This window comes from Camelus bactrianus, chromosome 14 (genome assembly GCF_048773025.1).
Source record: "Camelus bactrianus isolate YW-2024 breed Bactrian camel chromosome 14, ASM4877302v1, whole genome shotgun sequence".
NCBI lineage: Eukaryota > Metazoa > Chordata > Mammalia > Artiodactyla > Camelidae > Camelus > Camelus bactrianus.
In genome coordinates this window covers 62,780,717-62,798,680 of record NC_133552.1, presented here as the reverse complement: position 1 = coordinate 62,798,680, position 17,964 = coordinate 62,780,717, and the positions used below count along the sequence as shown (strand labels likewise).

General features: G+C 40.2%; 1 protein-coding gene across 4 annotated transcripts in view; it reads left to right on the top strand.

Annotated features, from left to right (window-relative positions):
• Nucleotides 1-17,964, top strand: part of NALCN (sodium leak channel, non-selective) — a 265,363-nt gene that overhangs the window by 12,313 nt on the left and 235,086 nt on the right. For 3 of the 4 annotated variants that reach the window (XR_012511758.1, XM_074378486.1, XM_074378485.1), the window contains exons 2-3: nucleotides 3,973-4,119; nucleotides 7,207-7,389. Coding sequence is in view for 2 of the 4 variants with exons in the window: in XM_074378486.1 (XP_074234587.1) it covers nucleotides 4,012-4,119; nucleotides 7,207-7,389 (291 nt within the window). In the remaining 2 variants the exon portion in view is untranslated. Of the gene's footprint in view, nucleotides 1-3,972; nucleotides 4,120-7,206; nucleotides 7,390-17,964 lie in introns of those variants that run through there. The other variant, XM_045520146.2, reaches the window with a different exon arrangement.

Below are 17,964 nucleotides of genomic sequence, written 5' to 3'. Positions count from 1 at the left end.
TATTCCCAGGTATCAAATCTTTCAGTTGTAACAAACAACTCACACACACAGACAGAAACTCCTTGTGAGGTAAGTTAGGGAATAGAAAGCCCTGGTGTGGCAGCAGACAGCAGAGGGGACACAGCTGGGATCAGAAGCTGAAATAGCTGAGAAAGGTTGGGGGATGGCAGATAATGGTATGTTTGGCCAACTCAAGTGGAGGGCGTGAGTGTGAGTGTGGAAGAAGAGCGGGTGAAAATCAGTGGGTCTCAGTGTCCTTGAAACATAAAGCCAGAGAACTTCCAGGAATGCCTTTGCTGTTCCCTGCTCTGTGCCCAGCACACATCATGGTGCCTGATACCACGATGGATGCAAAATGTTTTCTGTGTGAATGAATGAATGGGAAACAGGAAGATAAGCTGAGGCTGTCTGGGGTATAGGAGAGACCATATCCATGTGCGGGGAAGTTTTTGATTTTGATATAAAGGACCACAATGTATTAAAAAGGGTGATATTTGTGGCAGTCCAGACCCAAGGTCCCATGGCCTAGAAAGCATTCCAGTAACGAGGATTAAGGGAGAGAGGGCTTGGAAACATGAGGAATGAGGGGTGCAGAGAGAAGTTTCTCACCAGTGAGAATCTGGGACAAGAGACTCTCTCACATGTGGGGACCTGCCTGTGGGGGCCTGAGAAGTTCAGGGCAGTAAGATCTGGGAAATGAGAGGAAAGGGTGAAGCAGAAGGATGTCTGACCGCTCGCACCTGCCCTGTTGATTTTTAAGTGATGACGGTGTTGGCGTGGCTACATTTGAAGGAGAAGCCGCGTGAGTAGGTCCCTCAGTAATAGGAGATGCTGGACTCCAGCAGATGGTGATGGAATCTGTGGGAACAGATGCTCATTTAAGGGGTTAAGTACAGAGGATGGGTGCACGGGACAGCAGGTAAAGGACATGCTGGAAACCATAATTTAGAAGACAGAAGATTCAAGAGTCATGCAAACCCGAGAGAGTTATAACCCATAGCGTTACAAGTGCCTCACGGTTAAAGGAAACTGCATGTATTGCTTTCAGTTTGGTCAAGAGAGAGCTGGAGTGACCTACGGCCCACGTAAGCCAGTGGGAGTGAAATGTTGCTGTCACAGAATACGAAACTGGATTTTAACCATTTAAAAGAGGGCAACGAACCAGTGTCTTTTCTCCCTGAATTGCCACTAGCTGTTTCCAAGTAAGAGACAGATCAGTGAGCATACTGTTACTGTGCAGCCGCCTCCCACGGTGGATTGATTTAAATACCGACTACTTTTAATAAGTGTGAAAAAGCTACTGGAAACCACGCTTGTCAAACTGAGTGCACTGCCTTATGAAGGACATGTCTGTAAACAGAGAAAAAAAATGGGTTATAAATACGCAATAGTGGTAAGGCTATGGTACACAGAAACAATTTCTGATCAAAATTATAAGCTTACCCAGGATGCTTCAGTATCCCTGCTGGTCTTTATCGGGGACAGTAGGTTTGCTGTACTCAGTTATACGGATTCAACATGAATGAATGGGTAAGACAATATTTATGCATATAAAGGAAAATTATTACAATCAATCGCCTCACATGAATTTTGGATTCTTTGTATGTTTGTAATGTGAACTTATTTTGCTACTTGGATGCTTTACATGATATTTAATGTTCTTGAATCGTTTGGAATTTCAGTGACCCCGGAGCTGGCTGTTGAGTTTTAACGCGTGGGAGGAATACCCAGGTTTTCTTGGGCATTGTTTGATTTGGTGGCACTTAGGTATTCGGTAAAGCTAGGGTGGCAGTGGATGACAGCTAATGTCATTCATTATAGTTGTGCTGTTTTGGTGGCTCAAATATAGCCATCATGGAAATTCTTAAAACATAAATTCTGATGTCTGCTTCTCCAAGATAAACAAATCCATAATCAAAAATTGGTTTTGCTCCAGATGGGATATTTATAATAAAGGGTGCCTGGAATTCACATGTGGAGATGTCAGTTATACCTCAGAAATTTTTCAGACCTTGACTTAGGACCATATCACAAGAGCAGTATGGCCGTCTGCCCGTGTCTCCACTGGCGCAGTGGAAAGGTATTATCACTAGTAGCTCAGCCGATAAATTTTTTTGTATCATCTTAGAGCAACATTGCAAAACCGTTCTTTACATCCTCCTTTGCGTTGTGTCATGTTGAAGGATTTCTAAAAGATTCTGTATCCAGCTTTTGGATACATAGGAGACTGTCATTCAAGAAGCATCCCAAATTGAGGCCACCAGATGTTTGCCCCCCACAGTAAATCAGAGAACAAGCTTAATTTGAATATTCTGCATATATTTACATATCGATGTCAAGAGTCCCTAACTCCAATTATGTAAAATAAAATTAATTAGTGCCGCCTCCTGCAAAACCCATATTCAAATCCGGTATTCAGGGCAAGACCGCCTGGAAATACCTAGTGCAGCTTAAAGCCAATTAGCTTGATTTCTTCTGGGAATAGGAGGGCCAGGCAGACGCACCTGCAGGAGGTGCATCGAGGAGAAGAGACGTCGAGGTGGTCGCTCCAGCCTAGGGAATCAGGTCAAAGGCGATTTGTTCTGAGCGTCTGTGCTCTTTCCTGGTGAAGATTGCACGTAGTTACCCACACTACAGACTCATTCTTGATCTTCTCGTGCTTCTACGAGGACTGAATGGCCACTCCCTGTCCTCGGCTGGGGTCCTTTCTCCAGCCCCCAGGAGCAGCGGGCAGGAGAGCCAGTGAACATTCCTGGTGCTAAAACTACTGCCGTTCCCTGACTCCACGAGGCCGCGCACTGCCTGGAGGACCTTACCCTCCCTTACCTGCCTTTAGAAGTTCTCCTCATCTGTCCTCAGCACCAGCTTGGGCCACTGCGAACTCCTTAGAATTTGTGGTCAGACAGAGCCTCTTTTAGATGTCACGTTTGCTTGGGTGGCCTCGGTCAAGTTATTAGCCACCCCAAGGCTGGGATTTCTTGTGCTTGCATAAGGGACAAGATGTTTCCTTTCTTCTGCCAGTTGTAAAGATAAAATAAAAAATCATTGCTAAGTTCCCCAAACGTAGTGCATATCCAAAAAATGCTAGTGCCTCTCCTTCCTTTAAGACTCAGTCCAGGTGTTGAGCCAATGAGGAGTCTCTCTGTGGCTGCAGGGGCGTCAGGCACCACCCGCCTTTATAGCATCTCCCCGCACATCACTGCACTTACCGACTACTTTGCTGGAAGGTGGTGGCGATGGCTCACGGGAGGTGACACGACAAGCTGTAGGCGACTCAGAATTGTGGAAATTCAAGTGGCACCCCGGCACCTCATCATCTCCCTCTTCAGTGTGAAGTAGATTCACTTCAGAGTCCTTAGAAGAACTGATGCAGGCACAGTGTTCAATACAAGAAACAAAACTTCTTTTAGAATAGATTCTGCCCCATTCTCTCTGGCTCCCCTCTTCCACGGCAAGGACAAAATTAGGAGATCAACTCGAGACTGTCCTACGTTGGAAATAAATATCCATGGGTGTCACGTTAAATGAACCCCAGGGGGAATTCCTGAGAAGGATCTGAGTATTTTATCTGGATCGGTCAGCTGTGCTCCAGCATGGACCGCCTTTAAGTGGAGTCACTTGAAGGCAGTGAACACAGACCTCAAAAAACTTCCTATTAATGTGTGTTCCCTAGGAGGCAAAGCCACTTGGCCCCAGGGGACCTTGACCAGTGGTGTCTAAAGTGGTGCACGCACAGTCAGTGGAGGGCACAAGACAGTCTTCTGGGTTGAGAGAAAAAAAATTGCAAGTTTTTATTGATTCTAACTTTTATCTCATCCTTTTAAAGTTTCTACTTGCATGTATTTATTATGTACAGTATCATGGAACATGGGTATGATTAACAAATGCTTAGGCAGAGGGGGGGGACTCCCATCTTGGGACAAGGCTGAGGATGGTGTAGGGGACTAATGCTCTCTCCCTCTCCTCTCCCAGACTGCAGTTTGGAACCTGCTCCCCACAGCTAACTTCAGCATGCTCAAAAGAAAGCAGAGCTCCAGGGTGGAGGCCCAGCCGGTTACCGACTTTGGTCCTGATGAATCTCTGTCGGACAACGCGGACATACTCTGGATTAACAAGCCAGTAAGTCTCTATTTTGAAGTACGGAGACACCCACGCTGATATAAAGGAGATTTGATTCATATCATTTAGAACTCATGCACCTTTGGCTTTGAACTGTCTATCTGAATAGCTGCAGTAGAATATGGGTGAGTCTCAGAGTCTGGAAGCTGAGAACAGTCCCGATGGAATAATGAGGTGTCCCTGTGAATTACTAGTGTGGGAAGGTATCGAGGTGGTCTGGCTCCCCACCCCCTTTGCAGGCTGACTTCAGAGTCGCACACGGTAGAGAAAATACCACTTCTCAGGCCGATGAGGAGCTGAGGACAGAGATGAGTAGCCTGATCATCCAGGCCTCCTGCCGTTACGTTCTCACCGTGCAGGAATCCGTCAGGAGATAATCAGGGGTCTGGAATTGAAGGTCTCCTTCTAAGCTGCAAGTAAAGGTTAATGAACTAGTGGAGAGAGTCTCTGAAGACCTTCTCCCCTTCTCTGCCTAATTAAGCTGATGGGACTTGAGAGGAAGACCTGCTACACCAAGTGTCGTATGTGAGACGGTCTAGCAGCCGGGGCGGGGGTGGAACAGCGTAGTCCTAGGGCTGGGGACCTCGTGTTCCCGCGTAGGACCCACTCCAGCATCAGGCTCGCAGGGGGGCTGCAGTCAGGAGAGCAACCGCAGCTCCCGCGGTGCGTGTCTTCCTGTTGGCTGTGATGGAGATGACTGGCCTTGGTCCCCCTGCCCTTTCCCGTCTAATCCGCCCTCCAGACTACTTCTCCCGCCTGCTCGTATTCCTTTCCACGTCTCCGCATCCTGCTTTACAATCATTGAAACACCCCTACTGCCTACGTTGCAAATTAAATGCGTTAGTATTCATACAAGGCTCTTTAACTGCATCTCTGACTTGTCCAGCAACTGCCCTTTCCTTACCTACACTCGGCCCACTTAAGCCTTGTTGGTGACTTGCTGCTTTTCCAAGATGTCAGGCCAGTTCAGATTGTTTCCTTTGCCTGGAAGCCCTTTCCCAGCAACTCAGCTGAGTCAGATCCTCCCCATCTATGAAGGTGGGCTCAGATGTCGCTCTTACCCCGATCCGCTCTGAAAGGTTTGACCCTCCCCACCACAGGCAGAATGAACCACTTCTCTGTCCACATGTCCTATTTTATATTTGAGTGTAAGTAGAAATTATACTGTATGTAAATATATACGGTACGCATATCAGACTGAAAAGCAGTGATGAGTCAGAACTGTGTCGTTCCCTTTGTGTATCCTCAGAGCCCAGCAGAACTTCTGGCACGTGGTAGGTCTTACATTCACATTCAGAGAACTTGAACAGAATAGAGAATAAAGTCCTCGTTGACTTCTTCCTAGCGTCCACTACATACAGAGCTTTCTGAGAACTTCTGAAGAAGGTAGTTTTATAGATGTAGCCTCGGAAGCAACTAAGTGACTAATGCTCAGAGAGAATTCCTTCTTTAAATCCAACACAGTTCTGCTGTGCAGACTCACAGAGAACAAAGTAGTGGGTACCAGTGGGGAGAAGGGGGAAAGGACAACATGGGGGCAGAAGAGTGGGAGGTAAAAACTATTGGGTGTAACATAGGCTAGAAGGATGTATTGTACAATACAAGGAATATAGCCAGTGGTTTGTAATAACTGTAAACGGAGTGTAACCTTTAAAAATTGTATTCAAAAAGACTAAAAAAAACCAGTTCTGCTGTGAAAGAACCAGTCTCTCGAAGCTCTTTTGCGTAATGAGCTCCTTGGTGTTGGAGGTCCAGACGGGGCTGCCTTCACACGCTGGTGTTTATTGAAGGGCTTCCTAATTGGCATGAAAATGCATCAGCCTTTAAAGTTAACCATCAGTGACTTAGATGGTATGGAATTAGAGGCATTATGTCTTCATACAAATATTACAATTGACAGATTAGTATTGTAACCCACTCACCAACCTACAAGGGTCAGAGTCTCCCCAGAGTTCTGACAATCTTTTCTGTTTTCCAGCATGGGTGCTTGCTAGCTTGTGTGGCTGCAGGACCCATCCAGTGTGAAACTAAAACATCTTTTCTCAGGGGGAGTACACTGAAGGATTAATGTGACTGCTTATGTATCCAGAATAGTCAATAAATAACACACTGAAATTGCGTTTAGGAATTGTGTACTAATTCATTAACTAGTAATATCAATTGTGTGTGTTTAGCATGCAGATGGTTAATATTTTTTTATCCTGGGTATCAGTTTTCATAGTAAGATGTTGTATGTGAGTGATTGTATATCCTGCACATATCCACATGCACACACACACACACACACATTTATCTTTTTAATTCCTGCTTCTTTGTGTTGGGGATAAGGAAAGTCTTAAAACAGCACATGCACTGCTAGAATTGCTCAGAAACTTACTTTTTTTGGCATTTTGTCAGAGATACTTGGGCTAAATTTGTACGAAACATGTCCTTCAAAAAAAAGAGGAAAGTCCATTTTTTTTGTCTTTTGAGAGTACAGGATGAGGTCAGATTTTAAAATGTATTTTTACACAAGGATGTTACATGGAAGGTACAATAGAAAGAAAACCCTATGTATGGAAAGCATTATGTATCAATGTATTTTAAGAAGCATTTGGGGTCTACTAAGACAGGCCACTATGCTAGAACTAGAGAAGTTACAGAAAATACAATATGGTCCCCGATTCTAGGTGCTCATAATACATAAAAAATAGGAAAGTAATTGCACACCAAATTTCTTCATATTTTAATTGAATCAGAATCTCCCTATATTGTAGCCTTATGCCCTGTGAAGTATCAGAGGCGATGGGGTAGCCTGACCGGGGTCACATGGAGGCTTCACCTCATTAATGCACGACCTCGGGCAAGCCCCTCAACCTTCCTGAGTCTTTGTGCTTTCACATCAGGCTCCTTGGAGAATTAAAGGATGTAAAATAGATGAAAGTATTTGGCACATTATAAGCGTTTAACGTGTTAGTGCCTTCTTCCTTTTCTCCTGACTGGTGAAGTATTTTCATCTCAATATGATGTTTTCCAAATAATGCGGCTCATAACACAAGGTTAAGATCTCTTACAACGTCAGGTGGTAACTCTGGACCGTCTCTGCAGTGGGTTCACTCTCTGCTGCGCATCTGTGCCATCATCAGCGTCATCTCCGTCTGTATGAACACGCCCATGACCTTCGAACACTACCCTCCTCTTCAGTACGTGACCTTTACTCTGGACACGTTGTTGATGTTTCTCTACACGGCAGAGATGATAGCAAAAATGCACATCCGGGGAATCGTCAAGGTGAGCATTCTTCTGTTATTTAAGCTAAACCCCCAAATGCACAGAGACATCTAAGTCTGTTGAGTGTTTCCACACTCATTTCAGTGAGACAAAACATCCCTTTGTTTTGTTGACATTGAAGTCCTTTCAAAGGGGTATAACTCCAGGTATTGGTAAAAATATGATACATAAGAATATTTAAGAAGTGAAGTGAATTGTGTGAGGCCCAGAGTCCTGGAGTATCTGGGAAGGAGCTGGATGGCCCCGCCGCCGGCTTTGTGAGCACCCGAGTGGGAGCTGGCAAACCACCTAGGGGTGCCCAAGCGAGGCGGTGGTTGACGTATGGAACGCAGAATAGCTATTCTGTGATAAATTTGCAGTGTGACGATAATCAGCAGGATGTCCTTAACCTGAGGCGTTTTAAAGATGTAAAGAGAAAGGACTTGAGATGGGAAGGAATTGCAGGACTGTAAGAAAGGAGTGTATAGCATGAAACTGGCACCGTTGGGAAACAAAAATTAGTAAATAAAAGAAAAAGGAAAAGATAGAAGGAAGAAAATTTCTATCGGGGTATTTTTTTCCTCCTGTCACACTGACCTTCACAGAAATTAAAAGTATGTAGACCATGCTGTCTCTAAAGTTCTTTGAATTGTTCTATTTAGGGAGACAGTTGGGTAATGAAACAGCAGAATGGGCGTTAGGGTCTGACAAATAACAGATTTGACTCAGATCCTAGCTTTTTCATTTACTGGCTGTATCAGCATCTCAGGTTAGGTAATTTTGATGGACAAGGATCTTATTCTGTACAAGGCTTTCAAGAATTTAACGAGATGATGCATAAGTTACAGTTATGGGGACAATTTCGTTGCTTCTCTTCACACATAATTCATTGTGCGCTACCCTTAAAATAGAGGGATCATGGGCAATGTATTCCTGTTTTTATTTTTAACTTTTTAAAAACTTTTTATTATGGAAATTTAAAAATTTACACAAAAGTAGAGGTTATAGTTGTAATGAATCCCTGTAACTCAACATCAACTGTTAACAATATTTGTCCATTTCTATTTCATTTCAAAGCAAATCTGAAAAATCAGATCATTTCAGAAACAACTCCTCATCCATGGCTGATGAATAAAATCTTTTTTTTACCTATTGTATCTAGAAAAGTTGACAATAGTTCCTTAATGTAGGCTAATACCCAATCCATATTCATAATTCCCTAATTGTCTATAATACTTTCTTTTACAGTTAGCGTCTTTGAATCAGGACTCAGACAAGCCTCCCAAAGTTGATTTGTTATATTTTTAAATCTCAGTTAAATCTCTTTACGTTCATTAGGTCTCAGCCCTACACACCCCTCAAAACTTTTTTCCATGTCATTGATCCATTGGAAAAATGGATCTGTTGTCTTGCAGAGTGTTCTACAGTCTGGATTTGGATAACTGCTTCCCAGTGCCTCTATTTAGTAGTTGCTGTGTACTCTGTATTCCCTGAGCCTTTCTGACTGTTGACCAGTGATGTACACAGGCGCCTCTTTCACCATGTGGTCATCGCAGAACAGGTTGTCACACTTGAATATTTGCCGTTCTGTGGGTGGGAAGTGGCAACTCAGTGTCGTTTTGATTTGCAGTTCCATTTTGAGAATGAGGTTGAGCCTGATTCTCTGTCTATAAAGGCCATTTTCAAGTTGTTATTATTTTTCGTTCAAATTTTGGGCAATATTTGTGTTTTAGGAATATCACCTTTTGTGCTGTAAGTTGCAATTAATTTTTGCGATTATTTTTCACTGTTTGTCACTGTCTTTGGCTTTGCTTGTGGGTTTTGGTGCCACACATACGTCTTCCTACCCCAGATCACAGACAGACTTTCTGTTCTGTCAAGTCTACTCATGTCTTGAAGGAGTGTTTTGTAGTTTTCTTCATGTAGATTTTGCACTTTTCCTGTGCTTTGGTACTTTATTTGTGCTTTGGTGTTTTATTTTATCTTTTTGCTCTCTGGATGGGTTCTTATCTTCTATTACATACTCTTACTTAATGTTGTTCTTTAAATGAAAGCTGTTGATTTTTATATGTTAATATCATATCCTGCTACTTTACTAAATTTACTAAATTCTTGTATTGTTAATAGTGGTTTTCACATTAATTCTTTTAGTATTTCCCAACATTATATCACGTAAAAATAAAGACAGATTTGCTTTTTTCTTTCCAATTCTTATACACCTGATTGCTGTCACATATCTAGTTGGGCCAGCTAATACTACGTATTTTAAGTTCTTTTAGAGCCAAAGAGCATCTTTGTTTATCTCCTGACTTATTTAAAACACCCCAATGTTTCCTCATTAAGTAATTTGAAGGATTTGGGTTTGAAGTGTGATTATTTTATCAAGTTAAGGGAATAAACATTAATTCTGATTTTTGAGAGTTATGGCATGAATAGCTTTTAAATTTTGTTAAGTGATTGTTTTTCTCCTTAGCTCTTGAAATAGCGTGGATTTCCTAGTAACTGAACCATCCTTACATTCTCAGAAAAATCTCAGGTGGATCATGACACGGTTTTATTCTATTTCATGTGCTATTTCATTATATTTGTTATGATTTGCCTTGTTTTAATTTTGTCTAACTTTTGTCAGGTTTTGATATTAGACTTTCTGTGTGTGATGAGTGTATGTATGTGCACGCCTATGCTCTAAAATAATCTGAGTAATCTTGAAATTGTTTTAACTTCAAAAGTTTTGTAGAAATCCCCTGTGAAACCATCTGTTTCTAGTGGTTTTTTCATGGGACTCCGTTCCTTCTATTTCTTCTATGGAAATTGATCTCTTTAGACTTACTTGGTCTGTTGGGGTCTGTTTGGTGAAGTAAATTTTCTTAGGAATTACCCACAATTTAGTTTGTTTAATTTGTTAACAGAAGATTTTAGTTTCCTCTGTTTGATTGGTATTTTCTCCTAATTTGGAATTTTCTGTTATTTCAATCAGAGTTTCCTTTTTAGGTTTTAGTTAGGTTTGCTACTATTGTTTATTTGTTTTGTTTTACTTTTTTTTTTACTTATTTTATTGATTTTTAGAAAGAACTAGTTTATTTCTTCATCCATTCATTCTTTCAAACTCATTATTTTTGTTTTTATCTTTATTAATTTTTTCCCTTGCCTTTTTTGGTTTATGTTTTGGGGTCTATTTCTAGCTTTTTGAAGGTATTTTGTATTTTCATTTCTTAAGATTCTTAAATACGCTGCTTCATTGCCTCCTCGTTGCTCCTGAGAAGGTGCATTTTCCTCCTATGTGATTTGATGTTTTCTCTTAAATACAGAAAGAGTCTTTCCCTTTATTGTTAAAGTCAGTAGTTCTATGAGAATGTGCCATGGCATATTTTACTAGATATACCATAGGATATTCATTTTATTCTGTTTTGTGGTGTTGTTCTGTAGGATTCTTTTGCATTCTAATGACACCAGAAACTTTTATTACCATGAAATATAAAATATATAGCTTCTCTATGTAGCAGCCATCTCAGTTCTGAGCTCTGCCTCCTCTGGACTATGGCCCCCTTCTCTTTCTAATCTGATCCTTCTCCTCCTGTGTCGCCATTGTCCCTGTCCCACCCAGTCTGGAGTCTACTCCAGGAGTTTGTCTTTAGCAGGGGTCTCCTGGAAAGGCTTTTTTGTGGGGACACTTGGGAGGTTAGGGGCCCATTGCACCTGCCCTTCCAGCAGCACCTTGGTGGACACTTCCTGTTGTTGTTTATATTTTGTTTTGTTAAATTTGAGATATTAAGGTCTAAAGCTATTGAAGATATAAGTATAGTATGTCTGTGAGTCTGTTTCTGTTTTGTAAATAAGTTCAATTGTCTCATTTTTTTAGATACCACATATAAAAGACTTGTGATTACCAGGGGGGAAAGTGGAGAGGGCATGGAGGAATAAATTGGGAGTTTGGGATTTGCAGATACTAGCTACTATATGTAAATAAAATAGATAAACAGCAAGATCCTACTCTATAGCACAGGGAACTACAGTCAGTACCTTGTAATGGCCTATAATGGAAAAGAATATGAAAAGGAATATAAATATATGTGTATATATACACATATATATATAGCCGAATTACTATGCTGTATACCAGAAATTAACACAACATTGTAAACTGACTATACTTTAGTAAAAAAAAAAAGAATATTTTGGTATTTTAAACAGTCAATCAATATAAAATGTATATATAGTATCAGAGAGTCATAGTTTTAAACCCAAGTACAATTTCCAAGTTTCCCTTAGATCATTCAGCAAACATTGCTTGCACACCTACAGTGAGCTCATGACTGTCCTAGAAGGGACAGAACGGAACAGAGCCCCTGTCCTCAGAGAATGCCTGGCCAAGTTTGTGGAACTGGCTTGTAAGGCACACGCAGGTACTCCTCATTTTCTGCATCTGATCTGTTTCGGAAAACATGCTGGACAGCATATTTTCAGAAAGCAGGAGCCCGTATTCCATTATTTTCAATGAGAAAACGAATAATGCATTATAGCAACCCGAACCAATTTCTCCAAATACCGTTAAATCACCTAATACTAGATGACAATCCACCCGCGTATTTCTGTATAATAAACAGCACTGAAAACACCCATCACTCAGTCACTCGTCCTTATTGAATGCAGTAGTGGATGTTTTGTGTGCACCCAGCAAAACTGGGGATATGTGCTGTAATGTAAATAAGCAAAGAAATAATCTGTGCAAGTGCTCCCTGCCATTTTCATTGACTCTGTGAAGTCATTGATTGTCAGAGGAGGCACCACTGTACAGATCCTTAAGAAAGAGAAAATGCTGCTGATTACACTGATTGTGAGACGTAAGACTGTATTGCACCGATGTGTCAGTTACAAGACGCGTCCTAAATTCCGAAATGTTAAACTGTGGTGTTGCAGGAGGGAGTATGTCTTAAAATTGATGAAATCAGAGCAAATGGTCCTGGGTTGGTAGAAACTCAAGTCCTCGGTCCCAGGAAAGGTTACTCTTCAGGGGGAAGACGGGGAAGAGGATATAGTGATGCACTTAACACTTACCTGTTGTTGAATCGATAAACAACGCCAGCACAAGATTTAGCCCCAACGAGGAACAGGGCTGTGCCTATATTGCACACTACAGCTTCTTGCAGGATGTGTGGACAACTTAAATGTTTCCACTGGCACACGTGCAGATTCATTATAGTGGTTCTTCTAGTTGCCCCCATAGTGATTGATTTGGGAGCAAACATTTTTGCAAATGTAAATAGTGATGACTTGAATAGTGAGAAATCAGAGAGTGAGAGACAGAACTTCAGTATTTTGTGAAAATGCTGTAATAGTGGTCTGAGAAAGGTATGGGGAGAAGGGACACAAAAAAATAGTGAAGTAATCTGCTTGGGGTGTCAGAGAAGTCTTGGAGAGAGAGGAGCATGAAGTGACATCCTGAAGGATGAGGATGTTGCTCTCTGGCAGGGGTGGTGGGGGATGGAAATAAAGGATTTCGGAGAGAGAAGAGAGCCATGCTCTGAGACATACAGGCTTGGAACAGCCTGAAGCCTTGGCGCACTCTGTGTAGTCAGAAGTAGCAGATGGGTGCACAGGAGCAGCTGGAGAGGATCCTGCAAAGGCCGCCCAGCTGCACTGCGGAGAGCCTTGAGGCCCTGTCGGGAGCTCAGATCGCCTTCTGTGGTCAGTTAAGATGCGTGGTGGGATTTGAAACCGAGAGTTACCCGATCTGATTTGTATTTGAGAGGTTCATGGTGGAGGTCACATGCTCCCTGCACTCCAGGAGAGAGAAATTGAAGCAGAAGGGCCTTCTGGCAAAAACTGTCCTGAAAATTTTTTGTTAGAGGGATGTATTTGTTTAAAGGATTTCAGATCTTTTATAATGTCCCCTAAGCTTGATTATATCTGCCAATTCATCCCCACTCCCAAACAATTTGTTTCTAATTGCCTCCCCCACTAATTCCTGTTCCGAGAAGCCTTCTAGCTCACCAAATCCCTAGAGGCAAAAATAATCCATTTGGATGATACCTGTTTGTGCTGGTGTAAAGCAGCCCATGTAGTGGGGACTGTGAGTCCTTTAGACGATTTTCACTTGTCTAATTTTCATCTGACAATAGACCCTGGTGAAAGTAGCATGCATCCTTTGAGCACTGTTGAAATAATAAATAATAATGCTAAGACACAGTGACAGACGGGCCCTGGAAACTCAGAACAATAAATCATGTGTTTCTGGAACTATACCCATGTATATCATTTTGTAACTGGAGACTTTCCCTATAAATGTCTTCAGGTAAATGCATTTGGTTCTCTGCTTGTTAAATACTTGCATAGCAATTTAAGTTACTCTCTTACACTGTATAATTGATTGGCAGCCTCCAAGTGTTCACTTTCTAAAAAATTGACAGACTGCTCTTGAATAACTCATCTTCTAAGGCACCAGCATGCTGATTTCTGCCCGGAACTCAAGCCTTCTCTCCTCTCCATTTTTTTGTTGATGGAACAAACAACTTAAAACCTTCCTTCATATTGGAGGCATTAAAATTTCCCAAGGACCACTGGGCCTTGGTGTGTTAGGTTCTGGTTACATGTTTTAGAAGCGGGGAAAAAGGAACAGTTTATTATTTGCAAGTATTGTAACTTGAGCATTAATACAATAGGATTTTAAAAGGACCTGGATGTACCAATAAATTGAATCATTGCAATATTTAACCAATTGTAGTTAAGAGTCTTTGAAAATACAAACTGAAAAAGAGACAACATGATAAAATATCAGACATAAAATGCAGTGTGAGATTACATGACTGAACCAAACTTGGGTCTGCTCACCCTCACACAGTAAATTCAATCTACTGATACCAGGTTGTGGCCAAGGAAAGTACAGTGTTTATTGCAAGGCCACGCAAGGAGTACAGGTGGCTAATGCTTAAAAGACCTAAACTCCTTGGAGGCTTTCTGGGAAGGGGTTTTAAAGTCAAGGTGAGGGAGAGGGTGGAGGAGTGTGTGATCAGCTCATGGACCTGGTGGTGCGGTCCCAGCCTTCTGATTCCACCTGGTCTGGGGTCTAGGTGCTGGTGGTCAGCACACGGTTAATGTGTTCCACCTGGTGGGGGTTTTAGTCTCTGCAGCACAACTCAAGGATATGGCTCAGAATATTATCTACAGCCCTTGAAGAGGAACTGCATGTCCTTGACTTTGTTTTGTGGCTAGACTATTACTTTGTCTTTCTAGGCTGTTTTCCTTTGTTTCTGTGTTCCCTCACTTCTCTGATTAAGTTTGCTCTTTGGAACTCCAGGAAGACTTAGGAGCCAGAGCTTTTCTGCAAACAAGAGACAGGGGACATGGGAAGGGTCCTGCTTTGGCTTCAATTGTTTCCAAGTGCCAGGTTTCAAAGTCTGTACTCTGTTCATTAAAAGGTGTTTTACACTTATGGAGCCTTAATGATCATGGATAATAATTGATAATGTATCAGGTTCAATTTAATCATATTTAAAATTTCATTGTAATATAAAAATTATATAAACATTGACCTGATTCCTCGTTGCATGGCACATAGGCTTTGCTAATTCAGACTACACAAATCCAGGAAATATCCAAAAGTTATCTCATAATTTCATGTGTAGTCTTCCATGATCATGAAGGAAAGGAGTCTTAACTCTAAGGTATGACCTTGAAAGGTATTACATCTTTCTCTTTTTGCCACAAATTTCTTTTAAGGAACAATACTAGTGGTTTAGATGAATGGATGCATTCACACAGCACAGGCGTTGACTTCTTACTGTCTGCTTTGTCGTCTACAGAAGCTCTAAGACGTGTTCATGTGCTTGTCTCTCATTCATTTAAAATCTGCTGCATGTACTTGTGTGTACACTGTGCTTGGTGGTGGGAGTACCACCTGAAATTGTCTATTTAAAGTTTCAAGAAGCTATGAATCTTCAGAGCAAACTCAAATATTTACAGTAGGGGATAGACCTTTTTTTTCATGCAACATCAGAGAATACATTTAGAGAAGATTTAAGTAGGAAGCTCAAACTGCAGGGACTAAAATATAAATGTATGAAACAACTGGATGGGAATTACAAAGGACTATTCTGTAAGTTACACAATACGAACCATATTTATATACATTAGCTGAGTTGCTGGTGGTTGGATGATGTATGAGCGAAAGTGTTGATCAGAGTAGGCTATGATGAAAGTCTGGAGGAGAAAGTTGGCACAGTCTGTAGGGGAGAGGATTTTTCAGGAAGACAGAACAGCTGAAGAACAATGAATGTCAAAGAGCAAATGGTTAAAAAAAAAGGTGGGAAAAATCTGAGTATTACTGATCTTTGTATCCCAGGGCACTATAACACTGCTTATGAAAAGTTTTTATAAATAATAAATGGCTCTTGGAAACAGGAACCAAAAAATTATATGTAAAACTTATGCTCAGTGGATTATTTCATATATTTTAACAGGAAAGCTAAAAGAAGCCAGTTCTAACTGGCCATTACATACCACCTAGTATGCAGTGTTCTTGTTGGGGACAGGCAAATGCCACTATGAATTTCTGGAATGTCTAAAGCAGAAAACATTCCAAATAATGCAATTAAAATGCCTTCCTAATTCAAAAATAGTTTTCTGCTTTATCACAGTAGGAGTTTTTGCTAAGCCAGTTTTCATAATATGAAGTCATTTGAAATGCGCATGTATTGGCATGGTTTTGTTTTTTTTAGGATCCCCACCAGAGCTTCTAAAATGATTTAAAATAATCCATCCTTTTATATGGTACAACTTATACTCTAGGCCAGCTCTGCAACGTCAACTTCCTTAGCAAACAAATTTATACAGTAAATAGGAAGCAAAAATTAAGCCAGCCCTGTTGCTGATAGCTTTATGCTGTGAATTTGTGAGGCTCGTTTTTCAAATTTGACTTTATTTGCGCCAACTGATAAAGTAATGTTTGTTAAAACTAAAATTTTCAGCTCTCAAAAATTTTCATTTTGAAAATCTATTTTAAAAAGTGTAACACATGAACATGGGTCATAAAACCCATGTATGGATGCTCTGTGAAAAGTATGTCTCTCTTCTACCTTTGGCCCATGGCCACTTTGTTCCCCTCCCAGGGAAATACCGCTATTTATCCTTGCTTTTCACATTTGAAATAATCCTCAATATACTAAGAAGCTCCTATTCTGTGTCTAATTGAATATAATTTGTTACTGAAGCAAATTATGAGCACAAAAGAGGTTAATGGTAGTGATGCTACATGTAACATTTTTAAATGACAAAATAGAAATAACATAATACTTTATAGGAAAAACATTATATAAACTCATCCTATTTGGGTGTCTGTGGACCCAATGATCTATAATTATTCTTTTTCTTGCCTAACATTTACTTTTAATTTTTCCTATTTTAAAATAGTTCTCTTCTGAGCCCTATAAAATTTCAGTTTTCACTTTTGGAATTCTTTACATTCTCTAAACAACCACAGTTATGCTTTGTTATTAAAATAAAGATCAAGTGATATTTTTCTCTTATTTTTTGCTCACCATGCAAATAAAGACAACTTTATTTGTTTAATAAAAGTCAGTAAGAAAATATGTACTTTAATTTTTCTGCATAACACTAATCAATATGTAATATACTGTATATTTTACATTTAAAAAAAATTAACTGAGGCTGTAAGTTACATAAAGGCAGGAGTTTTTGTTTTATTCACTCTTGTATCACTAATGCTTTGAATGCTGCCTAGAGCATAGAGATGTTCCATACATTGAGTGAATAAATGAACAGATCTGTTTAATATATTGAAGAAATCAAGGGAAACTTCAAAGTGCAACTTAAGTAGTTTGTATTTTATTATCTTTTTGGATATGAATCAAAATTAGGTTCATTTTATATTGCTTCTATTATCTAGATTATAATTAATTTATATTTTCAGTTATGAAATATACAAGGCAAATATGTTGCTTATGGTAAAAGATGCTTCATCAGGTTTTGAAGGCAACTATATTATCCTTAAATTATTTCCTCTCTATTTAATATGCATGCATGTGATAACAACCAGCAGCATCCTGTGATACAGTTTTTCTCTTCCTCAGGTTTAAATCACTGTATGATGAGCATTAACACTTAATTTAATAGGTTATTGTCCTCTTAGTCACCCAAACCCCAAGCCTCAGAGTTTGCTTCCATATCTCTTTTGTGGGTCTTCTCAAATACACACCGAATTTGGTTCAGTTTCTTGCCAATGGTAAAATTATTTGTGCAATCATTTGGGAATTAGCATTTTTTTCTCTAAACTCGCCACAGAATTAATTTTCCTACCTTTTTCACTATATTTATAACTTTATTATAAGTTAAATCGCCTTATATATTAGCTGGGTATGTACATATCTGTGTATCTACATGAAATTGGTGTGTCGTATGTATGTTTCTTTCACTAGGCAATATTTGTCCTCTAAGTTGAGTTTATACTTCATATCTGAATCAGATAACATATTAAGTGGATTATCATACCTTTAGTTTTTGCGAACAACAGATTATTTCTGGAAACTTCTCAAGGAAACTTTTTGACAACGTATATGTTACTAATGGTGGAAGGTTCTGGAA